The sequence below is a fragment of the Epinephelus lanceolatus genome, chromosome 13, assembly GCF_041903045.1.
Source record: "Epinephelus lanceolatus isolate andai-2023 chromosome 13, ASM4190304v1, whole genome shotgun sequence".
Lineage (NCBI taxonomy): Eukaryota > Metazoa > Chordata > Actinopteri > Perciformes > Serranidae > Epinephelus > Epinephelus lanceolatus.
The window spans coordinates 13,867,960-13,889,800 of record NC_135746.1 but is presented as its reverse complement, the minus strand read 5'-3'; the positions used below and the strand labels follow the sequence as shown (position 1 = coordinate 13,889,800).

General features: G+C 41.1%; 3 protein-coding genes and 3 non-coding genes across 10 annotated transcripts in view; 5 read left to right on the top strand and 1 right to left on the bottom strand.

The window, feature by feature from the left end:
- Nucleotides 1–2,175: 2,175 nt before the first annotated feature.
- Nucleotides 2,176–4,446, top strand: LOC117271052 (SH3 domain-binding glutamic acid-rich-like protein 3). Its single transcript, XM_033649137.2, has 3 exons — nucleotides 2,176–2,334; nucleotides 2,591–2,758; nucleotides 4,158–4,446. Exons 1-3 carry the CDS (start codon nucleotides 2,290–2,292, stop codon nucleotides 4,218–4,220), a joined length of 276 nt encoding a protein of 91 aa, XP_033505028.1. The 5' UTR covers nucleotides 2,176–2,289; the 3' UTR covers nucleotides 4,221–4,446.
- A 6,535-nt stretch (nucleotides 4,447–10,981) lies between these two features.
- rps12 (ribosomal protein S12) lies at nucleotides 10,982–15,814 on the top strand. Its single transcript, XM_033649336.2, has 6 exons — nucleotides 10,982–11,090; nucleotides 11,214–11,259; nucleotides 13,228–13,344; nucleotides 13,553–13,655; nucleotides 14,811–14,912; nucleotides 15,727–15,814. The coding sequence occupies exons 2-6, from the start codon at nucleotides 11,246–11,248 to the stop codon at nucleotides 15,787–15,789; spliced, it is 399 nt and encodes a 132-aa protein (XP_033505227.1). The 5' UTR covers nucleotides 10,982–11,090; nucleotides 11,214–11,245; the 3' UTR covers nucleotides 15,790–15,814.
- Nucleotides 13,057–13,132, top strand: LOC117271327 (small nucleolar RNA SNORD101). The gene has a single exon (XR_004502873.2). It is a non-coding gene; the product is annotated as a small nucleolar RNA SNORD101 (small nucleolar RNA).
- On the top strand, nucleotides 13,398–13,482 carry LOC117271332 (small nucleolar RNA SNORD100). The gene has a single exon (XR_004502878.1). It is a non-coding gene; the product is annotated as a small nucleolar RNA SNORD100 (small nucleolar RNA).
- Nucleotides 14,630–14,712, top strand: LOC117271330 (small nucleolar RNA SNORD100). The gene has a single exon (XR_004502876.1). It is a non-coding gene; the product is annotated as a small nucleolar RNA SNORD100 (small nucleolar RNA).
- Nucleotides 15,815–17,849: 2,035 nt separating the features above from the next.
- The window catches only part of eya4 (EYA transcriptional coactivator and phosphatase 4), an 80,124-nt gene continuing 76,132 nt past the window's right edge, over nucleotides 17,850–21,841 (bottom strand). For 3 of the 5 annotated variants that reach the window (XM_033648653.2, XM_033648655.2, XM_033648656.2), the window contains 2 exons: nucleotides 20,779–20,879; nucleotides 17,850–18,714 (listed from right to left, as the gene is read on the bottom strand). In XM_033648653.2, coding sequence (XP_033504544.2) covers nucleotides 18,634–18,714; nucleotides 20,779–20,879 — 182 coding nt within the window. In that variant the 3' untranslated portion in view covers nucleotides 17,850–18,633. Of the gene's footprint in view, nucleotides 18,715–20,778; nucleotides 20,880–20,964; nucleotides 21,066–21,841 lie in introns of all 5 variants that reach the window. The other 2 variants (XM_033648654.2, XM_078173776.1) reach the window with 1 other exon arrangement.

The following is a 21,841-nucleotide window of genomic DNA, read 5'->3' as shown; positions in this document are numbered from 1 at the left end:
TTCGGTGCATCTGACGCCACTAAGTACTGCCACAGACTGTCCAGGAGCTCACTGATGCCCTGATCCAGGTCTGGGAGAAGATCCCCCAGGACACCATCCGCCGACTCATCAGGAGCATGCCCAGACATTGTTAGGAGTGCATACAGGCATGTGGGGGCCGTACGCACTACTGAGTCACATTAGGAGTTGAGTGATAAAATTCACACAAGTCAGATGAGCTTGTGATTTTGATTTTTTTACTTTGATTTTCGGTGTGATTTTGAAACCAGCCCTCAGTGGGTTGATGATTTTGGTTTCCATTGATTGTTGTTATGTCATTTGTTCTCAACAAATTATACAATGTACATCAGTAAAGAATTTCAACTTGAATAATTCGTTCATCAAGATCTGATGTGTGATTTAAGTGTTCCCTTAATTTAGAAACTTTGACCTTCAACCACACCAAGATGCCCCTACCTAACTCCAATGACATGGTCAAGTAAAATCCGCCACATGTGCTATTCATTAAAAAAGATCGTCCAACTTGGTGCCGTATTGTCTACAATGGGCGTGTGTACTTGCTTGATGATGGCTAGTCTAGCTGACATGGACTCACGGCGCCATCTTTAATATTTTATAAGTGACAGATATAGGACATAACATTGTGGCACACAATAGTATAGCAATTTGTAATTCCATGACACCTGGTAGCCAAAAAAAACATTCTGGTTTCACTCCAGAAAAATGTCTGGTTTTACTTTAATGTGTTTAGTCCTCATTTAAAACTACTACCAAGAAGAGGAAATCAACACGCCGGTTGACTTATGCGGCAAGTTCTGATACCAGTAATGCTTATGTTCAGTACTTGAGTAAATGTACTTTACAACACTGGTATAACGTGTGTGTGTGTGTGTGTGTGTGTGTGTGTGTGTGTGTGTTTGTGTGTGTTTATGCTTACAGTACACAATAGCCACACCTGGCAACAACAACAACATGCGGGTGGGTGTGTTCATACAGGTATTTAAGTGGTGTTAAAACCAGCACACCTTGTCTGCTGTCAGGTCCACACACCTGCATTTAGGACACTCCAGCATTTTGTCATTGTTACAGTTTTTGTGGTTGCTAAGGCACTTATCTTTGAAACCATGGGCTATTTTTTGCAAAAGTTCTTTACACCAACTACAAAACCTTGCACCAAACCAGCAAAAATTTATGCACCTCTTGCTAGGGCAAACGGTTCTTGCAAAACAATTAAGATTATTTTAATAAATTGTATTTGTATTTGTATTTTGTATTTGTATTTTGTATATCATTTGAATAAGAACACGAAGCACCAACTACACGCTTTCAGTATAACTGAAAAACACACAAGTGTGATATTAAATTGCAAGCAGTGTAAGCAGAGAACATGCATTCAGTTTGGCACATAGACTGTAAAAATAATACACAGAGCTACCATGATGAGTTTTTCATTTCAGCCGTCGCTTCAACCCTTTTGGAGTTAGAAGTGACCATGTTTAGGCAAAAGGCTGGGGCTGTGGAGGAGTGAGGGGCGGATCTGACTGAGAAGCTGAGGACACTATTGGCACATCGCTGTCACTCAAAGCGTTGTTGCACCTTAATTATGTGTAACTTTAAGCCTTAACAAAATGTAAATGAGTGAGTTGTACAAACAATTCACCCCCCTACAGTTGTTAGGAACAAGGATATTAGCTACGGAGACCAAAACCGTTTTTTGTACCAGGCTGGTAACATGTTTATTTCTGCATGGGAGTCTATGGGGACTGACTCAGTCTTTGAGCCAGTTGCAAGTGGCAATTAGAGGAAGTTTTTGGCACTTCTGTGTCAGCTTCATTTTTCAGCCCCAGAGGGTGCTGCTTGGTTTGGCACACTTAATAACTGCATTGGCCAACAGTGTTAATGGCGTCAGAGATAGTGCTATAGTGTGGCATAAACTTAAAATACTCAAGTCTTTTACAAGTACCTCTAAATGTGCAGTACATGTTCAGCACTGCAGTAAATGCAGGTAGCTACTTCCCACCACTGCTGATAGTGTGTGTGTGTGTGCCTGTGTGTATGTGTGTGTGTTTGTTCTTACACAATCGTCACAGGCGGGCCACAACTGGAATGGCAGTCATGTAAGTGGGTGTGTCCATGCAGGTTGTTAAACCGTGTCAGAACCTGCACAACTTGTCTGCTGTTGCATCAAACCAGCTCCACATACCTGTATTTAAGACGCTGCAGCATTCGGTCTTTGCTCTTCTCTCAGTCTGTCTCTAGATCAACGTGTTGTTGTTGAAAATAGCAGATATGCCGCTCACAGTGTTTTATAGCAGCGTGACTGGTAACCTGGAGGTACAGTATGCAGTCTTACTTGCTTGATTCTTATGACTTATGGGCATAGTGTTAATACATTGAGATAGTGGTGACATGTTGGATTCCATATATTAGGCTTTACTTCATAGTACATTTTCTCCCTGTAGACAAACTGTAGCTGCTGACTGTGGACGATGAAGCAAATTTTATTGCAAAGTAGAACTTGGTGTAAATATATGTCAACATCAATTTAATATTCTTGCAAGTGTAACTGATGAAATACTGTCCTCTCCAGATGAAGAAACAACAGCAAAGAATTGAAATGGTCCTGGACAGCAAGAACATCAAATACAATTATGTGGACATCGCTGCAGATGAAAACCAAAAGGCTTTAATGAGGGAGCTGGCAGGGGACCCCAAGGCGCTGCCCCCTCAAATATGCAATGGGGACACCTACTGTGGGGTAAGTCTCACAAAATGACTCTTCAAAAGTAATGATAAGATGTATTGACACTGTAACACTTTCTCAAAACTAACGGGATTGTAATTGAATGTAAAACATTCACACGCCTCCTGCATTTGGTAGACCTGGGTGTAGACACAGCCACTAAATAAATATTAACAGTGTATTACACACACAGACACAGACACACACCTCAGATATGCATGTGCGCACAGTTATGCACACACAGGTACTCTGGACACACCCTAATCACTCCCAAAACACACACACACTCCAGTTTGCTCATCATTCCATTCAAGCCCTGTTTCCACCGAGCAGTACGGTACAGTTCAGTTCAGTATGCTTTTTTTCTGTTTCCACTGTGAAAAGTTGTGGATGGTACCAATGGAACCGTTCTGTACTGTCCCCATTTTTGGTCCCCCTCTGTTGGGGTACCTAGCACACAGATCCGGTACTAAAAGATGGAGCTGTGAACACTGCAGTCTGTTGATTGGTCAGTAGAGGACGGTCACTCTGCTCAGGGCTGAGTTGTGGCTGGTTTTGAGGCTCATGTAACCACTGTTCATACTGTGGAGAGTTTTATAAGTGGACTGTAAGTGTAAAATGAAAGGATGTTTTGCTGCCTCTTGCAGCAGCTGGAGTCAGTGAAAAAAATTTCATTCACTGGGTCGACTGCTGGCGACTTGGTGTTGATTTAGCCAGAAAGATAAAGCTACAAAGTGCTTTGTGCTAGCCAAACGTATTGTAGTAGCAGCCAACGACTTTAGCGAGAACTTAGCTATTCTGCATGGCTGCTCGTAACGTCAGCTGATAAAGTACTTTGCAAACAGTAAGATACTTAGTTTCATGGGGCCCAGGGTTCAAATGAAATATAGGAACATTTAAGAAAGTAACATTCTCAGTATGGCTGAAATTTATTTTCTAGCCTTCTATCAAGAAAATGAAGGTCAGGCAAGGTCTAGTGTTCGTCACTGTTTCGACCAATGCCCAGGTGCTGGCTCAGTGCCACCGAGTACAAGCGTGAGCAACAGGATGCTGACTGCAGTTCACATAACGGCCTACTGGAGAGGTGTCACTAATAACAAGGATTTTCTGAAAGTTACATACAGAGCCTTTGAGAGGAACAACTCTCACAGAACCTATGTTTTTATCCCTTAGAAATGGACATTTTTAATGACATTACTCTAGGGATGGCCATGACAGTTGATCGTTGTCCACCACTTTGGTGAAGACTGAAATACCTTGACAACTGGATGTACAAACTGAAAATGTTGTGATCATATAACACGTAGTAAGATTTGTTTTTTTTTTAAAAAAAATCTGTTTAATAAGTACTGCCCTCTCTGTTTCTCTCTGTCTCTCCACATCCCCTCCACCCTCCTTCTTTTCTTTCTTTCAGGACTTCAAGGCATTTGAAAATGCAGTCGAGGCAGAAGAGTTAGAGAAGTTTCTCAAACTCTAAAAGGAATGGACATCACCTGTGAGATAATAATAAATCTATAAAGGACATATTAACATGTCTGTTTCTTTATATTTGAATGACTTATGATAGATGCTTTATTCATATTTTCATTCGGCTGACAATGAGGTTGAAGTGCTTGCCCTCTTTTCAGGAACAGGCTTATAAGAACTTTTGGAACTGTACATTTGAGAACTTTGCCTAAATAAAAATAAAACTTTAAAAACCATTTGACCTTTGCACTCATTGACTGTTGCACTCATTAGTATGAGCAGGGGTGCCGCCAGGAATTTTGGGCCCCATGAAAGAAAATCACATTGGGCCCCCCCTGCGCAGCTGTTGTCATAACTCTGAAGGCTTGCAACTGTCTTGCTTATTGTAATTCAGTATTACCAGTACAATATTTACTGCTAGTGAGTTGTACATGCAACAGTCTGCAATTCACTATTTGATGAAAGATTAAAAGCCGCCATAAAAAAATGTTTTACAGTCTAAATGTAATTTTTATTGTAAAATCCCAAAATGGAAAATTCTCTTAACATTAATTAATAATTAATAATAATTATTAATTAATAATTTAAAAAAAATTAAATATACATTAACTTTTCAATCAAAATAAATCAAGATTATCTCATAATAATGAAAACAGCAGATTTTTGATATCAATAAATGAACGACACTAAATCCTACAGATTTCAGCAATGATGCTAACTGGCATGTGTTGCTCACCTTCTTCATTGGGACGGGGAGGGGTAAAGTTATGGGGCGACAGGGCTGCTGCTTCTGACTCATCTGTTGTTGAGTCTGGTAAAAGGGGCAGGGACAACTGATTTGATATGAATATCTTGCTAAACATTTACCTGCACTGGTTAAAGCAGCTGTGCGGAACTTTTTACCATTTATAAAACTGTCCCTAGTTCGTATCAACCCCCTTGAAGATCTGCATATTTATTTGAACCCAACAGCGACAAAAAAGCCTTTCTCTATATGGCTATTTAGCGTAGCCTCACTCGGGTCGGACAAACAGCAGAAGTCAGCAAACCAGAATACAGCACCTGAGGTGGAAGTGATTCTGCTCGCCCGCAGCGGCCCGCAGCCATTAAACCACACAAGGAGCCGTGTTTACAGTGTTCTTCGAGTAAGCAGTACGCAACGGGCATTGCTGAACACATAACACCTAACAGTTTTACCAGAGATGTATCTCTGAGGACTTGGTTGTACTTTTGATGTCATGGCGGATAACGAAGGAGCATCATGTAAAATTATCTGTGACTGTGACCATGAACACAAATATACAGCAGGCAGTTGTCCTCAGTTTATAAGAAATTCAGAGCTACACCAGAACATTTATGAACAGGTCTTACTTTACTACTAATTTGTGTGTAACGTTAGCATGTTAGCATGTTTCCACTAATTACTTGGACTGACCTAACGTTAGTAGCGTTAGCTTTGCAAGCGAAGGCTGCAGGTAACAGCTTTGCTGTGTTAGGATTATGTTATGTCTTCACTGTGTATCTTCACATAAAAGAATACTCCGACGATTTGGGAGGTATGCCCTTTCTCTATCATTTTCATACTGAGACAACATGATCGATATCTTTTTTGTGTCTGTACGTCCAGTGGCTGGGTCTCAGCGTTAAGCATTGCGCTTATAGGGGGTCAGTACGTCCTGCGCTGTGATCCGCGGAGGGATACACCGGTGTACTGAGGTGTACAAGATGTACTGACCCCCTACAAGTGCCATGCTAACCGCTGTCTCAATATGAAAATGATAGAGAAAGGGCGTAACTCCCAAATCGTCGGAGTATTCTTTTCACATAATAATGCGGACTCAGCAGATGACTTGTTAACTGTTTATTCCTCCTTACACTGAACGTACACGGCTGCTCACACTACTACGGTAGCTTTAGTAGCTCAAAATACACAACAGATTAGATCAGAACAGAAACACGACAGGAGAATTTACTGAGTAATTTTGCTGCTTCCACTAATTACTTATTGGCACCAGTGGTGTGGCACTTGAGTGGTTTAAGTCATATTTGTCAAACAGGTCCTTCACGGTGTCTCTTGGTGATGCCTGTTCCTCCCATGCTCCCCTTTTGTGTGGGGTCCCCCAGGGGTCAATTCTGGGGCCCCTCCTTTTTTCTATTTACATGTTACCCCTGGGAAGAATTATTCAAAGGCACAACATAAATTTTCATCTATACGTGGATGACACACAGTTATATGTACCACTGAACCCTGGCTCTTCAGATGGTTCCCATGCTCTCTCATGCCTGACAGATATAAAAACATGGATGTCTAACAACTTTCTCCAACTAAACGAGTCAGAAACAGAGGTTATCATCTTCACCCCATCTAGCTCCAGCACCTGCAATCCTGAAAGTCTCCCCTCTACTTTTAACATCCAGAAAGAGGCTCGAAATCTTGGTGTCATCCTTGACTCAGAACTATCTTTTGATTCACAGATAACGAAGGTAGTACAATCATGTTTTGGGCAGCTGAGACAATTAGCAAGAATCCGACCGCTCCTCTCTTCCACTGACTTGGAGAAGGTTGTCCATGCTTTTATCTCCTCAAGACTTGATTACTGTAATGCTCTGTACTCTGGGATTAGCAAGGGAAACATCCGTCGACTGCAACTTATTCAGAATGCTGCTGCCAGGCTTTTAACAGGTACAAAGAGAAGTGACCACATCTCTCCAACCCTTGCTGCTCTCCACTGGCTGCCTGTGAGTTTTAGAATTGATTTTAAGATTTTACTACTTGTTTTTAAAGCCTTAAATGGTCAGGCTCCTGCCTATATCCGTGACTTACTTTTACCCTACAAACCTGAACGCTGCCTGAGATCCGCTGGCTCAGCTTTGCTTATGGTCCCAAGGTTCTGTCTTATCACAAAAGGTGACTGGGCCTTCGCTGTCCGTGCTCTGCAGCTGTGGAGCTCCCTGCCCGGCGATCTCAGGCAGGCAAGCTCAGTGGATTCTTTTAAATCTCTTCTAAAGACTCACTTTTGTCAATTGGCCTTCTCTTAATCCTGTTTTATTATTGCTGTACTGTATGTTTACTTTGTTGGGGATGGGTGTTTTTAAGTTAATTTTTTAAGGCCAATTTTATTTCTCTTGGTGGTTTTTTATGCTGGCAATTGTATTGTATGTGATATGTTTTATCTCTGTTGTACAGCACCTTGTAACTCGTTTTTGAAAGGTGCTATATAAATAAAGTTATTATAAATAAAGTTATTACTTGGACAGACCTGACGTTAGTTAATCCTCTCGCTCTCCAAAACAAATGCAAGCGGTAATTGCCAGCTGCAGTCGGAATTTTACGACACCAGGCTGTGGGTGTCATACCGCTCCGACCAAATGGGCGCTATAATCAACAAAAACGAAAAGTTCCGCACAACTGCTTTAAATGTAGGTTAAAAAGGAGTGAAGTGTAGGCTAACGCTAGTCTGTAGCTAGCTTATTTCACTATGGGCATTAACCTAACAGATTCATTTCTACCACTCACAGACTATAGGCTACCCACCTCTCTTGGAGAAAAACTGGCTCACATATTGACACCCTTTCTTTTGCCTCTCCTCTCTCTCCTTTCTCTCTTTCCTTTTGTAAAAAAAAAAACATATTTTCTTTAAGTACCAGGTAGCATGATGGTGCTGACTGCTACTAGGCACCATCACTGTCAGTGCGCTAAGGCAGGACCAAACCATTTCATGTAGATACAATTTTTGGTCAGTGGGGATATTTAACTTTGACTGGCAAAAACAAGTAAAAACAAGGAGATCATTCATTTTATTACTATACTTGAAAAAAAATATTCTTAATGATGGTTTAATAATTTTATATTTATTTTTACCTATTTTTGGGGCCCCTGTCAGTCAGGGGCCCTTAGAATCATCCTAACTTTTCTCTCCTATATGGCGTCACTGAGCTTAGGCAAAGATGGTGGATAATCCAAGACGGTCCACTGCGCGTCAGTTTCCTGTATCAGTGTCACGTGGGGTTCGCGACCACCACGCCCCTTTAGGAGACTAACAGCAGGTCCTGAGTCCATTGACTTCAGTGGGAGAAATGAACGTGATTACAGATTATTGCCGATTCTTTTGCCCCATAGTCACGGAAGCAAATATTGGACCCATTTATCACAAGCCACATAACTTCAGAACATTCCGACACCAAAATGGAAAATTTCAGACGGACAAATCAGGAGAAAATTTACTTTGTTCAAGACCTGTCTCTGTCTCAACAACACACTCTCGCAAGATCTGGCAACAGATATGTCCTCTCTGGTGCTGAAATCAGTGCAGTTTCACCAAAGATACTGGATTAAAAAAATATTTTTTCCAGCGGATATCTTAGTTACAACATGATTGAGCTAGCAAAGCAGTTTTGTGTTGCTATGTGTGGTACGATGTCTAGAAAGCATCAATGACTGCAGCTGACAGGGACAGCTAACAGCAGCAGCAAAGCTAACATCAAGACGTCATCTGTTAAAAGCCTCCGGTTGTCGGATACGACATGAAACTACTCCAGTTAGCTCAATTATGTTGTAACTAAGACATCCGCTGGAAAAAATATTTTTTTCACGGTCCGTTTATTTATTTAGCTTACGGCCAGTAAGGGTACACATATGTTGACAGAAGCGAAGTTGGGGATACTCGTCTTTGATTGGCGGTTCTCCATCATCTTTGATTGGGGTACGGGGGACAACACCTACTTAGGAGACCGGAAATGTATACCATTTCATACAATGGGAGTATATTGTAGGTGGGCCATCTTGTAGTAATCCAGTATCTTTGCCTTAGGTGAGGGTTGGGATGTAGATGGACCAGGAAATTGAAAGCTTTGCCTTCTGGCTCAGCTCCCTCTTCACCATCAATGCAGAAGCCACACCAAACTGCCGATCTATGTCACACTCCATTCTACCCTCACTTGTGAGCAAGAACCTGAGATACTTGAACTCCCTCGCTTGAGGCAGTAACTCTCCCAACCTGGGGAGAGAATGTGCAAAAAATGTGCTTAGAGTTTTAGCAGTCTGGAGACTTGTTATTGATACATGAGCTTTGAGTTTTCAGAATTGTTTGCATAGTTTCATTTTATTATGTGTATCCAATGGAGAAAAACTGCAATATATTATCAATTTTTATTTAGCTGCTGTGTCTACACTGAAGGCTACCAGAGTTAGGGTTAGGGTTTTTCTCCTCTTCGACATGCGACAAGCATGTAAAATATAATAGATCTGTAATTCCATTAGTTGCGAGACAGTGTTAAAGTGTCAGCACACTGTATTTTTACTTTTGCAGGTTACTTTGTGAGACTTACCCCACAATAGCCACCCTGGGTGTTCTTCTGGAGAGGACAGAATTTCATCAGTTACATTTGAGTATTAAATTCATGTTGACATATGATTAAACCATGTTCTACTTTGCAATAAAATTTGCTTCATCGTTGACGGTGATCACCTACAGTTTGTGATGTACTGAATCTGAACATACCTAATATTATTTTGTTAAATGTTAGCAACATCTCAATGTATCAATATGCCTATAGGTCATAGAAATAAAGCAAGTTAAGACGGCATAGGCTACTGTGCCTTGATGTTACCGGTCACGCTGCTATAAAACACTGTGAGTGGCATATCTGCTGTTTCAACAACACTTTGATCTAGAGACAGACCGAGAGAGGAGCAGAGGCCGAATGCTGCGGTGTCTTAAATGCAGGTATGTGGAGCTGGTTTGATGCAACAACAGACAAGCTGAGCAGGTTTGGAACTGGCTTAATAACCTGAATAGACAAACCCACCTGCATGACTGTCATTGCAATTGTGGGATCCTTCCCACCGGCGATTGTGAAAGCACAAACACTGCCATATTTTAGCACTATCTCTGAGGCTATTAATACTTGTAGCAAAATCTTTCAAAATGAAACAGTGATTCCAGAGAGAAGCAGACAGAGGGGTCTACAGAAGGACATATCCAGGATGTAAAACTGACTCAGCAGCAACAACAGGTTAAAAGACAAAGATAGTTAGAAGCTAAAGCCAAACTATAGGCTACAGATCACAGTGTAAAAGTGAACCACCACATCACTGCTGATCGCCACACAAGACAATGAATATAAAGGGAAACTTTGCTGATATTGAACCAGCTGTGTGGCATCACAGTGTGTGCAGATGAACAGTGTTTGGCCCCTCGTGCCACTGCCAGCATCCAGACCTCCGCTGCCGGACAACTTTCATTGAATAATATGTAAATAATTTGCTCATTATTTTAGCTAGATTTTATATTCATAGAACAAAATACTTGAAGAAACTGTCCTTGTATCCTGCTTTCAAAAATGCAGATCTAGATAATTTTTTACAATAATATCAAACTTTAAAATATGAAATAAAAAACTATTTATGCAAATTATACAGGTTTATAACTAATTCGGTAAACCCATAGTGTGTGTCGATGTGTGTGTTCTAACTACCTATTATAAGTAAAATATCGGTACGTATTCTTCATAAATACAGAAAAATGGGGTTGATTCTGCTATACATATTTAATAAAATAACAAATAACATGTTTCTTCCTCTAATTAACAGAAAATACAAGAACATTGAATTTCAAGTTTAAAACTCGACAGTATCTTTTATACTGGATATATTTGATGTAAAACTTTTAATATCTTATTGGCGATTATATTTTATATCTATGTTTTTATATATTTATATTCATATTCAAAGATTTCATAACGTTTTATTTATTTGAACACTGAAACTACAACAGGCAGTAGACTGGACGTCAAAATGGCGGGATGGGGCCTGGTGCTATTAAAGCAATGTCGCGGGCTGATGACGTCCTCTTCTAACTGCTACCCGAGCGGAGATCGGGTATGTGTCCCCGCTACCGGCATAATCTTTACGATTTATCAACCATCCTATTACACACATTCATTACAATGACTTTTTTACGATGTATAACAATTCTTCTTTCGTATCTGTTATTTATTTCAGAACTTTAAGTCCAGCATCCATCTTTTATCAACATGGCCGAGGAAGGGTGAGCATGACGCTTTTCTCTGCCGCTAGCCCTCACAGTATAAGCCGGGAAAACTAACTAACTAAACGGCGCTGACTTTTTGTGAAAAGAGGTGGCGGTGCTGTAACTTGAGAATATTTTGGGTAACTGTTTCCCTCAGTAACTGGTGTGGTGGTTAACATTTGGTGTAGTCTGCTACTCTGCCTGAGCTGATGCTAACTGGTTAGCTTAGCCGAGTGCATGTTTGCAGGGCCACTTGATATCTGAGTTTGTAACACAGCTATCAAGTTTAGGGACGTAACGTTAGTTATAACTTGTCGGGAAGTTGAGCGTCCGTGTGCTTGCTTGTACCCTTGCTATGCCCAGGCCAAGCCCCAAATAACAATGATAGCAACGATGCAATATGAAATACAGCAAACTTGTTCCCACTATAAGCTAACATGACTTTAACAGCACCAGAGCTAAATGAGCCTAAAGCACTGCAATTCAACAGCTAGTGCAGGTGCAAGCTTAAAATGTCTCCCTAGTAGGATGCATCAGATTCAGGAAAAATGCTCCACACAAAATGCAAGCAAACTAAGCAGTGTTATAATCTTCAAGGTGAATTATCAGTCCACTTAAAGAACAGCTAATGAGGAATGATAGTTAAAAAATGTAACAGTAACCAATGCTGATGATCTGATTTGGCTAGAATAAAATCCTCCTCCTTTTTGTATTAAGCTGCAAGTTTTCTTATGTTAAGGATGCACGATAATTTTTTTTTTTTGCTGATATCTGATGCTCTGCCATAACTAATTTGGCTGATAACCCATAACGAGATCCTGTCTTTCCACCATCTAATTTTAGTGGTCGTTAAGTCTCTCTTGTAGTGGAATCGTCATCATATGATGCATGCATACTTAAATCATGATGGCCCACCAGCAGATGGAGACATTAAATACGCCTTTTTTAATGTATGTAATATTCATTTGTAGTGCGAAACAAGAAAAAGCATGTTGGCCGACATTGAGATCATTTTATTTGTGGGATGAAACCACTCGTATTGTGACTCGCTGTGCGTGTGTGACACTCAAGGCTTGGACATCCTTTTCACTTTGGAAGGTGACAGTCAAGCACACACGGTTTTATTTACAGTATAATCGAGGGTTTGAGTCGCGTCAGTCCCCAGCAGTAAACAGAAGGGCAGAGAGGTTAGCTTACTGACCTGTTACTGCTGACATCAGGTGAAAGTGAGACTTAGAAGAAACTGCTGGCTTCTGAGCATGTTGTTGGAGTGAGGACAACACAAAATCAGCGGAGAAGCATAGAGTATACACACTATGTGGGTTTACGACAACAGAACATAATTTGCACTGACAGTTTTACTCTTTAAATACAAATAGGTACCATATAGAAGTTAAAAGCTAATCCTATTTTTGGTATCGAGCCTACTGACACAGGGATTGATATTTTGGTATCAATCTGCCCCACCCTGACACTATATTAAACAGACAGCTTAAAAGAATTGCACTTCACATTAGAGCTGGAACAATTCATCGATTAGTTGTCAACTGTCACACTAATAATTCGATAATCGGATTGACTAATCATTTTCGGACATTTTATAGACCAAGATGCAGACAGAATCACAGTGCACTAAAGGAGGAGAGCAGAATAACTAAACTAGTAGTTATGGATTGATAACTACTGATGTCTGTATTGAACATGACAGATTGGAAACACTACACTTAACACCCCACTGATTTTAAAGGGTCAGCTGTCCTGAGGAATACGACTAAATGCTGGGTGTGCCATTCCTCTTAAAGTGAGCTCTCTGGTGCTTGAATGATGACTTTCTTTCTTTTGTCGGATACCCCTTCACTCTACAATGAGTGAGATCCTCCTTCTGACATGCTGCTGGAAGCTCTGCTGGAATCTGCTAACTTGTCATGGCCATTTTTGTTTAACTCCAAAAAATTAAAAACATCTTGTCCCCCCCCTGTTTGATAGCGTCGCAGCTGGAGGTGTGATGGATGTCAACACTGCTCTACCTGAAGTGCTCAAGACCGCACTCATCCACGATGGCCTCGCCCGTGGAATCCGTGAGGCTGCCAAGGCCCTCGACAAGTACGTTGTAGCTATTTCACTTCCATCAGTATTGACTTGTGTCCTTCAGTTGGTGTATCGCTGATGATACCTTGGCTCCCTCTTCTGAACTGTTGTGTGGAAGTCTGCCATTGTTACCCAATTTCTGTCTGAGATGTGCCGTCAGATTTTGAAATGTGCAAATAGTGCATGAGCCATTACTGCGAGTTAATTCAATGTTCTTTTGCAGGCGTCAGGCCCATCTCTGCGCCCTTGCTGGCAACTGCGATGAGCCCACATACGTCAAGCTGGTGGAGGCCCTCTGTGCTGAGCATCAGATCAACCTGATTAAGGTAATGAGCCTGCTCATGACAGCACTGATTTGGGTTGTTGATAGGGCTGAAGCGATCTCTCAAAGCTAGAGTTATGCGATTGCTGAAAATCATTGCTCTGAATTATCTGCATCAAAACTTTGTTCGATACATATGAGGCAGGCTGGAGAAAATGACTGTCCAAACGTTGGGATCATTTCAAGCTAAAACAAACTCTGCATCTTTTTGTTAAAACCAGGGGTCTCATTCATGAACATTGCGTACGCACAAAACGAGGCCTGAAAGAGTTGTACGCTACTTCCCACGCAAAAGATGTGATCTATAAAAACAGACTGCATGGGAGAAACTTTGACCCATGCTAACGAACATTTTGGAGACTGAAAATTAGCGACGCCGATGGTGAGGTGGAAGCCTGACTGTAGAAATTGGCGTATTTTTTTGGCATGTCTTTTGGCCTTTGTCTGTACGTAAATTTTTAGTATGCATTCTCTGCGTTGTTTTAGAAATGAGACCACAGCTCACCACTATAGCTCAACATCAGAACTTTAGCATCTTGACAGAGCATCCAGTCCATAGAGTGGACCTGACAGAAGGTAGCAGTAATGTTAGCTTTAACATTAGCCTCACTTTGGGCTGCCGGCGCCCTCAGCTTCACACTCATCCACTGGATGAGCTCCAGGCAGCACAGAGGGAAGCAAAACACTGTTCAGAAATCAAAATGATGGCTGGTGAGGCTTTCACACATTGACAGCAGCGTTGAATTTAATGTTTATTGTGATGAGCAAAATTGGGACATTACTACAGGAAATAAAAAGACTGGTCAGTTACTGAAAGGCTGAGCTTCATTCCTCTACTCCCCTCACACAGATGCATTAAATATCCCAACAAACGAGCCTTCTTGCCAGTCATGTATAAATCTAGGCTTCTGGTGCTGTTTGAGATGTATCTGTGCACTGAAAGTGGATTTAAAGGTAGCATCATGTGTCATGTACTGCTGTATCACTGATGATAATTTGGCTCCCTCTACTGAATACTGTGAGGAGACTGCCATTGTTACCCAATATCTGTCTGAGATACAGCCACAGTACCCATAATGCTGCTGTCTTTATCTTGTTTGGTTGTGACCACACCTCGCTGCGCAGAAATGATCCTGACGCTGTTTTAACTTTGTTTCAGGTTGATGACAACAAGAAGCTCGGCGAGTGGGTCGGTCTGTGCAAGATCGACCGTGAGGGCAAACCCCGCAAGGTTGTGGGCTGCAGCTGTGTCGTCGTCAAGGTAAATGATGCCCTGTTGTAGGGTTTTTCAGTATGTCGATGAAAGAGATTGCTGTGGATGGAGGTGTTTACACTTGAGACTAGATCTGCCAGTCAAGTGCAGGTGCTGTGCCTCGTGCCACGCAGCTGTTGTTGATAACTCTTGGCTAGATGACAGCCAGGGTACGAGCCCCTTCATCTGCCTGTGGTGTCTGGGGTCCCTAAGAATGGCTACAAATGCGTGATAGCAAGCACTATGATTGACAGGTCATCACTGTCATTACTTGCTCCGCTGTGATTTGTATCTGTTCAAATTAACACACCCCATTTTGATTTCTAGTTCGCAAATATTATAATCAATAATTTGGTGGGGGAAATGTGTAAGATGATGCACAAGACAACTAGAATATTTCCACTTGATTTAAATGGAGCAGGAATTCAACATGGTGTATTTGTTATATTTTTTTAAATGAAAGCAGCATATGTTTACAGTAGCTTTAAAATGTTGGAACACATTTTCTAAATGTAAAAATAGAGTTCTCGAAGCTCCCCAAACAGTTTGGGTCTGAAATACCTATTGATAACATTTATGGTGGCTCAGTTCCTTTAAGTGTCCCAGTAAGGTATACCAATGAACCAGCATGCACAATACCAGGGACTCCCATTAGTTGAGTGCAGGTATCATTGTTGTTAAATACACCTGTGCTTTTCCTATGACTTGTAAAAATGTCTGCCATGAAAAAGGTCTGTCGGTCAGTAATACTGCCTGAGCTGTAATGTAGCGCTAAGTTGAGTCTCTAACCCGCTAATGTCAAACTGTATCTTTCTGTCTGCAGGACTATGGCAAGGAGTCTCAAGCCAAGGATGTGATTGAAGAATACTTCAAAAGCAAGAAATAAAATGCCAATAAAAAGTGGAAATGAAGCCGATGTCTCAAGTGTTCTTTTCCTATTTGTATATTTATCTCACCACTAACATCTCAATAAGAATCAGGGACTCCCCTATATCCTGATATCGATCTGTATCTGTTTACATGCACAAAATATTAATTTGCCCATATGTTGAAAAGGACAATATTCCCACTAAGCTGTTTCACTGGCTAATAAAGAGTTAATATTTCACTAATGCAGCTTACATGCAGCCGAATGTATTCCTGTTAACAGGTGGGCTATTATATAAAGTACATAAAGGTGGAACAACAGGAGCTGCTTGTCTGTGGTTCAAGTTAGGATATGTATTTTAGGTTGCCTACAGGTGGTGGACTTGCTGGCTTGTGTGTCAGTGTTGCAATATTTGCCTATCACCTGTCAGTTTTTCATAATGTTTAAAAATAGCTCCCTCTGGCCAGAAATGTGGGCTTGTTTTCTTGTGGCCATTTATCTCAACCCTAGCCTTGCAAACTGATGGCGAGTTGGTTGTTGTACTGTAAACGGATAAGAGGACATTTGTTGCAAACTCTGGTAAAACCCTAATTAAGACACATTATGAATGGCCTGTATACATGCCCAAATTATGCCATTAAAACCAGAATCGTTTCAGCACATCCCATGTCTTAATTGGAAAATGCTTAATTCAGAAAAAGGAATACGCAGTTTAAATTATCCATTTAATATTATTAGTAGTAGTGGAATATTAGTGAGCACGTAAATGTTGCCAGCATAGTATCTTGCATCAATAACGGTGGATGCTGTAAAGATGGGTTTACAAGGCTGACTCAGTTTCCACACAGCCTATGGGAATGTGAGACCAAACCTAAAAGTTACAGGAAAACTGTCTTGTCTTTGCCATCATGCTTGTAGAGTGTCATCATTCAGTCTAGTTCGCCTCATTTTCCAAGCTTTAGAAATGAAACCAGGCCATACTTGACCTCTTAGTACAACTCATCTTCATCAGACTGAAATAATTCGGCATTCTTGCTCTGCATTCTCACAAAGATGCACGCAGGTTATCATATAAAGCAGGGGTCTTCAGTGTCTTTCAGGCTGAGGACCCCTTAGCTCGCAGACAGATGAAGCAGGGAACCCCTGACTTAGCTTATTTAAGATTGAGTAAATGATCTGATTATTTTCTGGTCTCATGTCGTTTGCGTTTGCCTATAGCTGCTCACAAGTAGTGGGTTGGACCCTTTTTTGCCTTCAGACCTGCCTTAATTTTTCGTTGCAGAAATTCAACAAGGTGCTGGAAACATTCTTCACAGATTTTGGTCCATATTGACATGATAGCATCACACAGTCCATGATGTGAATCTCCCATTCCACCACATCCCAAAGGTGCTTTATTGGACTGAGATCTGGTGACTAAGGGGCCCAAAGTGTGCCAAGAAAATCTCCCCCACACCATTACACCACCAGCAGCCTGAACCGTTGATACAAGGCAGGATGGATCCATGCTTTCATGTTGTTTACACCAAATTCTGACCCTACCATCTGAATGTGGCAGCAGAAATCCAGACTCATCAGACCAGGCAACGTTTTTCCAATCTTCTATTGTCCAGTTTTGGTGAGCCTGTGTGAACTGTAGCCTCAGTTTCCTGTTGTTAGCTGACAGGAGTGGCACCTGGTGTGGTCTTCTGCTGCTGTAGCCCATCTGCTTCAAGGTTGGACGTGTTGTTGGTTCAGAAATGGTCTTCTGCAGACCTTGGTTGTAACCAGTGGTTATTTGAGTTACTGTTGCCTTTCTATCATCTTGAACCAGTCTGTCCATTCTCTTCTCATCTTTCTTCCCCATTCTGATGCTCCGTTTGAACTTCAGAAGATCGTCTTGACCATGTCTACGCCTAAATGCGTTGAGTTGTTGCCACGTGTGGGATGTCCAATTTCACACCTTTATTGTATTTACTAAATGTACTTTACCACCAGCTCACAGGAAACCTTGATACGTTTAATACTATCGGTACTGCATTTACTTTTGGTTTGATTCATCGGTCTTAAATTTCATCAGGAAAGACAGGATGCGTAGGTCATTTGGATAAGTTTTCTCCTTTATATCTACATACATAGACATTTCTGAATAAAGAAAAGACATTCAAACACATTAAGGCACAACACATCATGACGCACATCCTCAAATCCCCCTGCCCAAACAATTACAAAAATCCAGAGGAAAAAAAAAAGACCCCCAAACATTTTATTTCCTTGACAAAAACATCCACCACTGCCCCTTAAGTTTATTGTAAATAATTTACACAAGTTTCTGATGCAGACTGCATTGTATTGTGATTATTATACCACCAGGAAGTAAACACTTTAAAAAAAGCAGCTGTTATCCCCGCACATGTCGCCTGTACAGAGAAGCGGTCGTTGTTTGAAGACAGTTCGTCCCAGTTTGGGCGCTCCAGAACAAAGCAAACATCAAGGAGTTGCCCAAGAAACATCCTCCCAGGCCGAAGGAAGTCTTTTGCCTTTACAGGCTTTCAGTCTGCTACAGCTGCAAGGACAGTAGACAGGGGTTTTCACAGCAGTCCGTTCCCAGGGTCAAGGCCTCAAGGGCCGAGCTGGGTCGTTAAGTCATCTCTTAACCCCACTGTTGTTTCCTTAACCTCCTGTCACCTCTCCTTTGCTTCTTAAGACCGTTCAGAGTTTGTAAATCCAGACGTTCAAAAAGACAAGACAAAAAGAAAAAAAAATCACAAAAACAGTTGCAGTGTATTGTGTTTGTTCTTAAATAGTTATACAAAAGAAGGGGGGGCTGCCTGGCTGACCATGTCCGCGGTAACATTGCATGAGTCCATATTGCTATAATAGTTACAGGTACTCAAACTCCAGTGCTTGGTGTAGTGCCAGCAGGTCAGAGTGACTGGATATCCTCCAGAAAGGCATGTTGTGCTGTGGAGTGAACACACACACACATCATTAAAACCAGCGGGACTGTTGTCGTAGTTGCACACCGCCACCTTATGACATGCAAGCTACACTACAGTAGCTTGTAGCTGCTTGCTTTGCAAAAGCACTGCAAACAAAACCCATGCAACCCTAAGGCTTAAAGGAAGAGTTCAGCATTTTGGGAAATACAGTTATCTGCTTTTATCCTGAGAGTTAATTTAGATGTGAAAACACGGACACCACTCATGCCTGAGAGAAGTTCAAGAAGGCTACAGCCAGCAGCCGTTAGTGTAAACGGGAAAACAGCTAGCCTGGTTCTGTCGAGAGTTATAAAAATATGCCTTCATGCTCATTTTATTTGTTTAATCTGTACAAAAGTGGTTTCACAAAGGATGACTTAAGACTTAATTCGAAGCTAAGCTAACGGGCCTTTGTCCTCACCATGAAGGCGCCAGGCAACCAGAGTAATTTAAATTGCACATGCTGCATTCAAATGGAATATGTGAGCTCTTGGTTACCACATGGAAAACTGTACACAATATGCTTAGCGTAAAGTTGTAAGAGCACTACTGCTGGGCAACAGCAACAACTGTCTCGAACAGGCCCCGAGGAACGCAGCTAGGCCTTGTTTCCAATTTTTTTCCCAGTGGCCAATTGCGGTATTGCACACAAAAATTCCCTGCAGCCCAAAAAGCATTTTCTCCATAGACTCAAACTGTAAACAAGGTCAATTAGCTATGACTTTTATGACGACTATATATATGTATATATATATATATATATATATATGACTTATATGATTTTTTTATCCATTAAGGATTTGTGTTTGTAAAACTTTAAAAATCCTTTAAATCAGGTTAGTAAAGTCTCTGAGCCAAGCAGGAACTCGCAGACTCAGTAGGCCGCATATCAATGTGGTAAACCCAAAGCTAGGAACTTTTTTTGGGGGTATGCCCCACGCGAACAACTCAACTGGACTGGATTGAACAGGTGCGATCTTGAGGTCCAGTATGTAGTTACAATTATGTGTCTGTGGTCTAGAGGCCACCAAGGCTAACAATTTAGCAAGCTAGCGAGCGGGTCACACAATACAGAAAATACAAGGCGCAATAACATAACTGCATATGACTTAAATTCTAATATATCATGATTAAAAAAAAACAAACTTTCATGGCCTCCACCATTTCTGAAAATATCAGCAAACATGTCACAAATCTCGTAAACACAGTAAACAAGAGCCTAACTGAAGGGCACGTTAGCTTCCTGTAAAATGTGAAATTGTTTTCACATTGTGTTTTTTTTGCTTGAATTAAACAAATAATGTGTGACGTGTTAATTAGTGAGCTTTATAGATGCTGGTAAGCAGATTTTTTATCCTTTGGACAGGGATGAGACAGTGGTATCAATATTCTCATTTAACTCTCAGCAAGAAAGCAAGATATTTCCCATAATGCCAAACTGTTTCTTTAACAATCCCAGCACCCAGCATTATGAATGAAACCCAAAGCTGGAAAAGAGATGGGATTTATATTCACACTTATGGAAATATGTCTTCCTATACCACTACTTTTTTTCCAGTAAACTAACTTCTCTCTCACTTAAACTACACTACCAATGAGAAATCAGACTCCACACACCACTGGAAAAAACCCAGCATTACTGCTCTAAACAAATTAGATTGTTTAAAGCTTTTTCACTGTGTACATTTTGGCAGCCATTTATTTTCAATGTCAAATGTAACACAAATCAAGTTGAATTAGAGAAGCATATGATCCAGAGCAATTCATCTGATCTCACAAATTTGGTATATTTAACTTTAAAAAGTAGGTGCAAAATGTACAACATTAGCCAAGCCTCAGTCACAAATTTTTTTTCAACCCTGACAGTTGCAATAAAATCTCCCGTCACTCCATAAAAAAGAGGGGAAAAAAAGCAACAGCAAGTAAAAACAGAAAAAAGTAAACGACCAACACAAGTCCTCTACAGCAAAGAAAGGCAGGCTTCGTCCAATCAGAGCTCACACTGTGTGGAGTAGGTGGGGTCACGGTGAGGTTGCGGGTCCATTACCTTTTTGGCCGCCTGCTCCTCTTCCACACCGTCCCCAATTACAACATACACTACTTTCCTGCCAAACCTTTGCATTATGCGCTCAAAGCAACTCTCTTTTCCTGCAAAAAAACAAATAAACAAAGAGGGAAGGAAGGAGGGGGTCACAAGGTCAGAGGGGTCAAAGTTCAGAAGTCGTTTGTTTACCTGGCTGGCCGCATGCTCTTCATCCTTCCCATCGCCAATCACAACATATGTAATGTTAGTGCCAAAGCGGGAGACTATACGCTCAAAACAGCTCTCTTTGCCTGGAGACAAACAAATGGCTTTCACAGGTTTTTCCTTTGTTGTTTAGATGGAAATAAAACATGAAGAGGCAGAGCTGTGTGCATCAAGGGGGGAAGTGAAGGAGAGGAGGCTTTCACACACTTATACACACAAACACACACTCACACGTTCACTTAGGTCACTCTGGAGGACATTACATAGACTGACATGCATTTCCTGGAGACTGACCCTAACCATAACCACAACCTGCCCTAATCCCAATCATTTCTTTATATGATATAAAGGAAGAACGGTAAATCAGTAACACATTCTCAACCCTGATGACTAAATACATATTTCAAAGTATGTTTCTGAGTTTATTTTATAATGAGCAATTTTCTAGTGTAGGTTGAGAATGAAGTCAGACGGGGAAAGACAGGGATATCATGTACTGATGTTCTGGTTAAATGTACAACACACAGTTGCTGAAGACAAAAATTTAGCTTTGACTGGTTGTTAGTCATTACAGACACGGACAGTGCAAAGACATTTTAGAAAATGCTAGGTTAACATTAGTTAAATATTTGTTAAAAAATAAATCAGTATTTGCTAAACTGAAGGCAAAATACTTTCGAAAGAACCACCATTGGCGGGGGTCCATGTCATTGGTCCGACATCCCATTAGTCCAACGTCCCGTTGCTCCGATATGTGATTATACTAGGCTATACTGTATTTGTGTACCATAGAGGATCAGCAAACGCAACAAAAGTAGGCTACTGGTCGAGATACAAGTGCCATGGGCAGTTCCCGTTGGCG

Excerpts from the sequence above, each read along its gene's own strand:
- LOC117271052 (XM_033649137.2), top strand. The coding sequence starts at position 2,290 with ATGCCGCTCACAGTGTTTTATAGCAGCGTGACTGGTAACCTGGAG. Across the intron at positions 2,335-2,590 it reads GCGTGACTGGTAACCTGGAG|ATGAAGAAACAACAGCAAAG; the intron begins GTACAGTATGCA and ends TGTCCTCTCCAG. Across the intron at positions 2,759-4,157 it reads ATGGGGACACCTACTGTGGG|GACTTCAAGGCATTTGAAAA; the intron begins GTAAGTCTCACA and ends TCTTTCTTTCAG.
- rps12 (XM_033649336.2), top strand. Across the intron at positions 13,345-13,552 it reads GCTGCCAAGGCCCTCGACAA|GCGTCAGGCCCATCTCTGCG; the intron begins GTACGTTGTAGC and ends GTTCTTTTGCAG. Across the intron at positions 13,656-14,810 it reads ATCAGATCAACCTGATTAAG|GTTGATGACAACAAGAAGCT; the intron begins GTAATGAGCCTG and ends ACTTTGTTTCAG.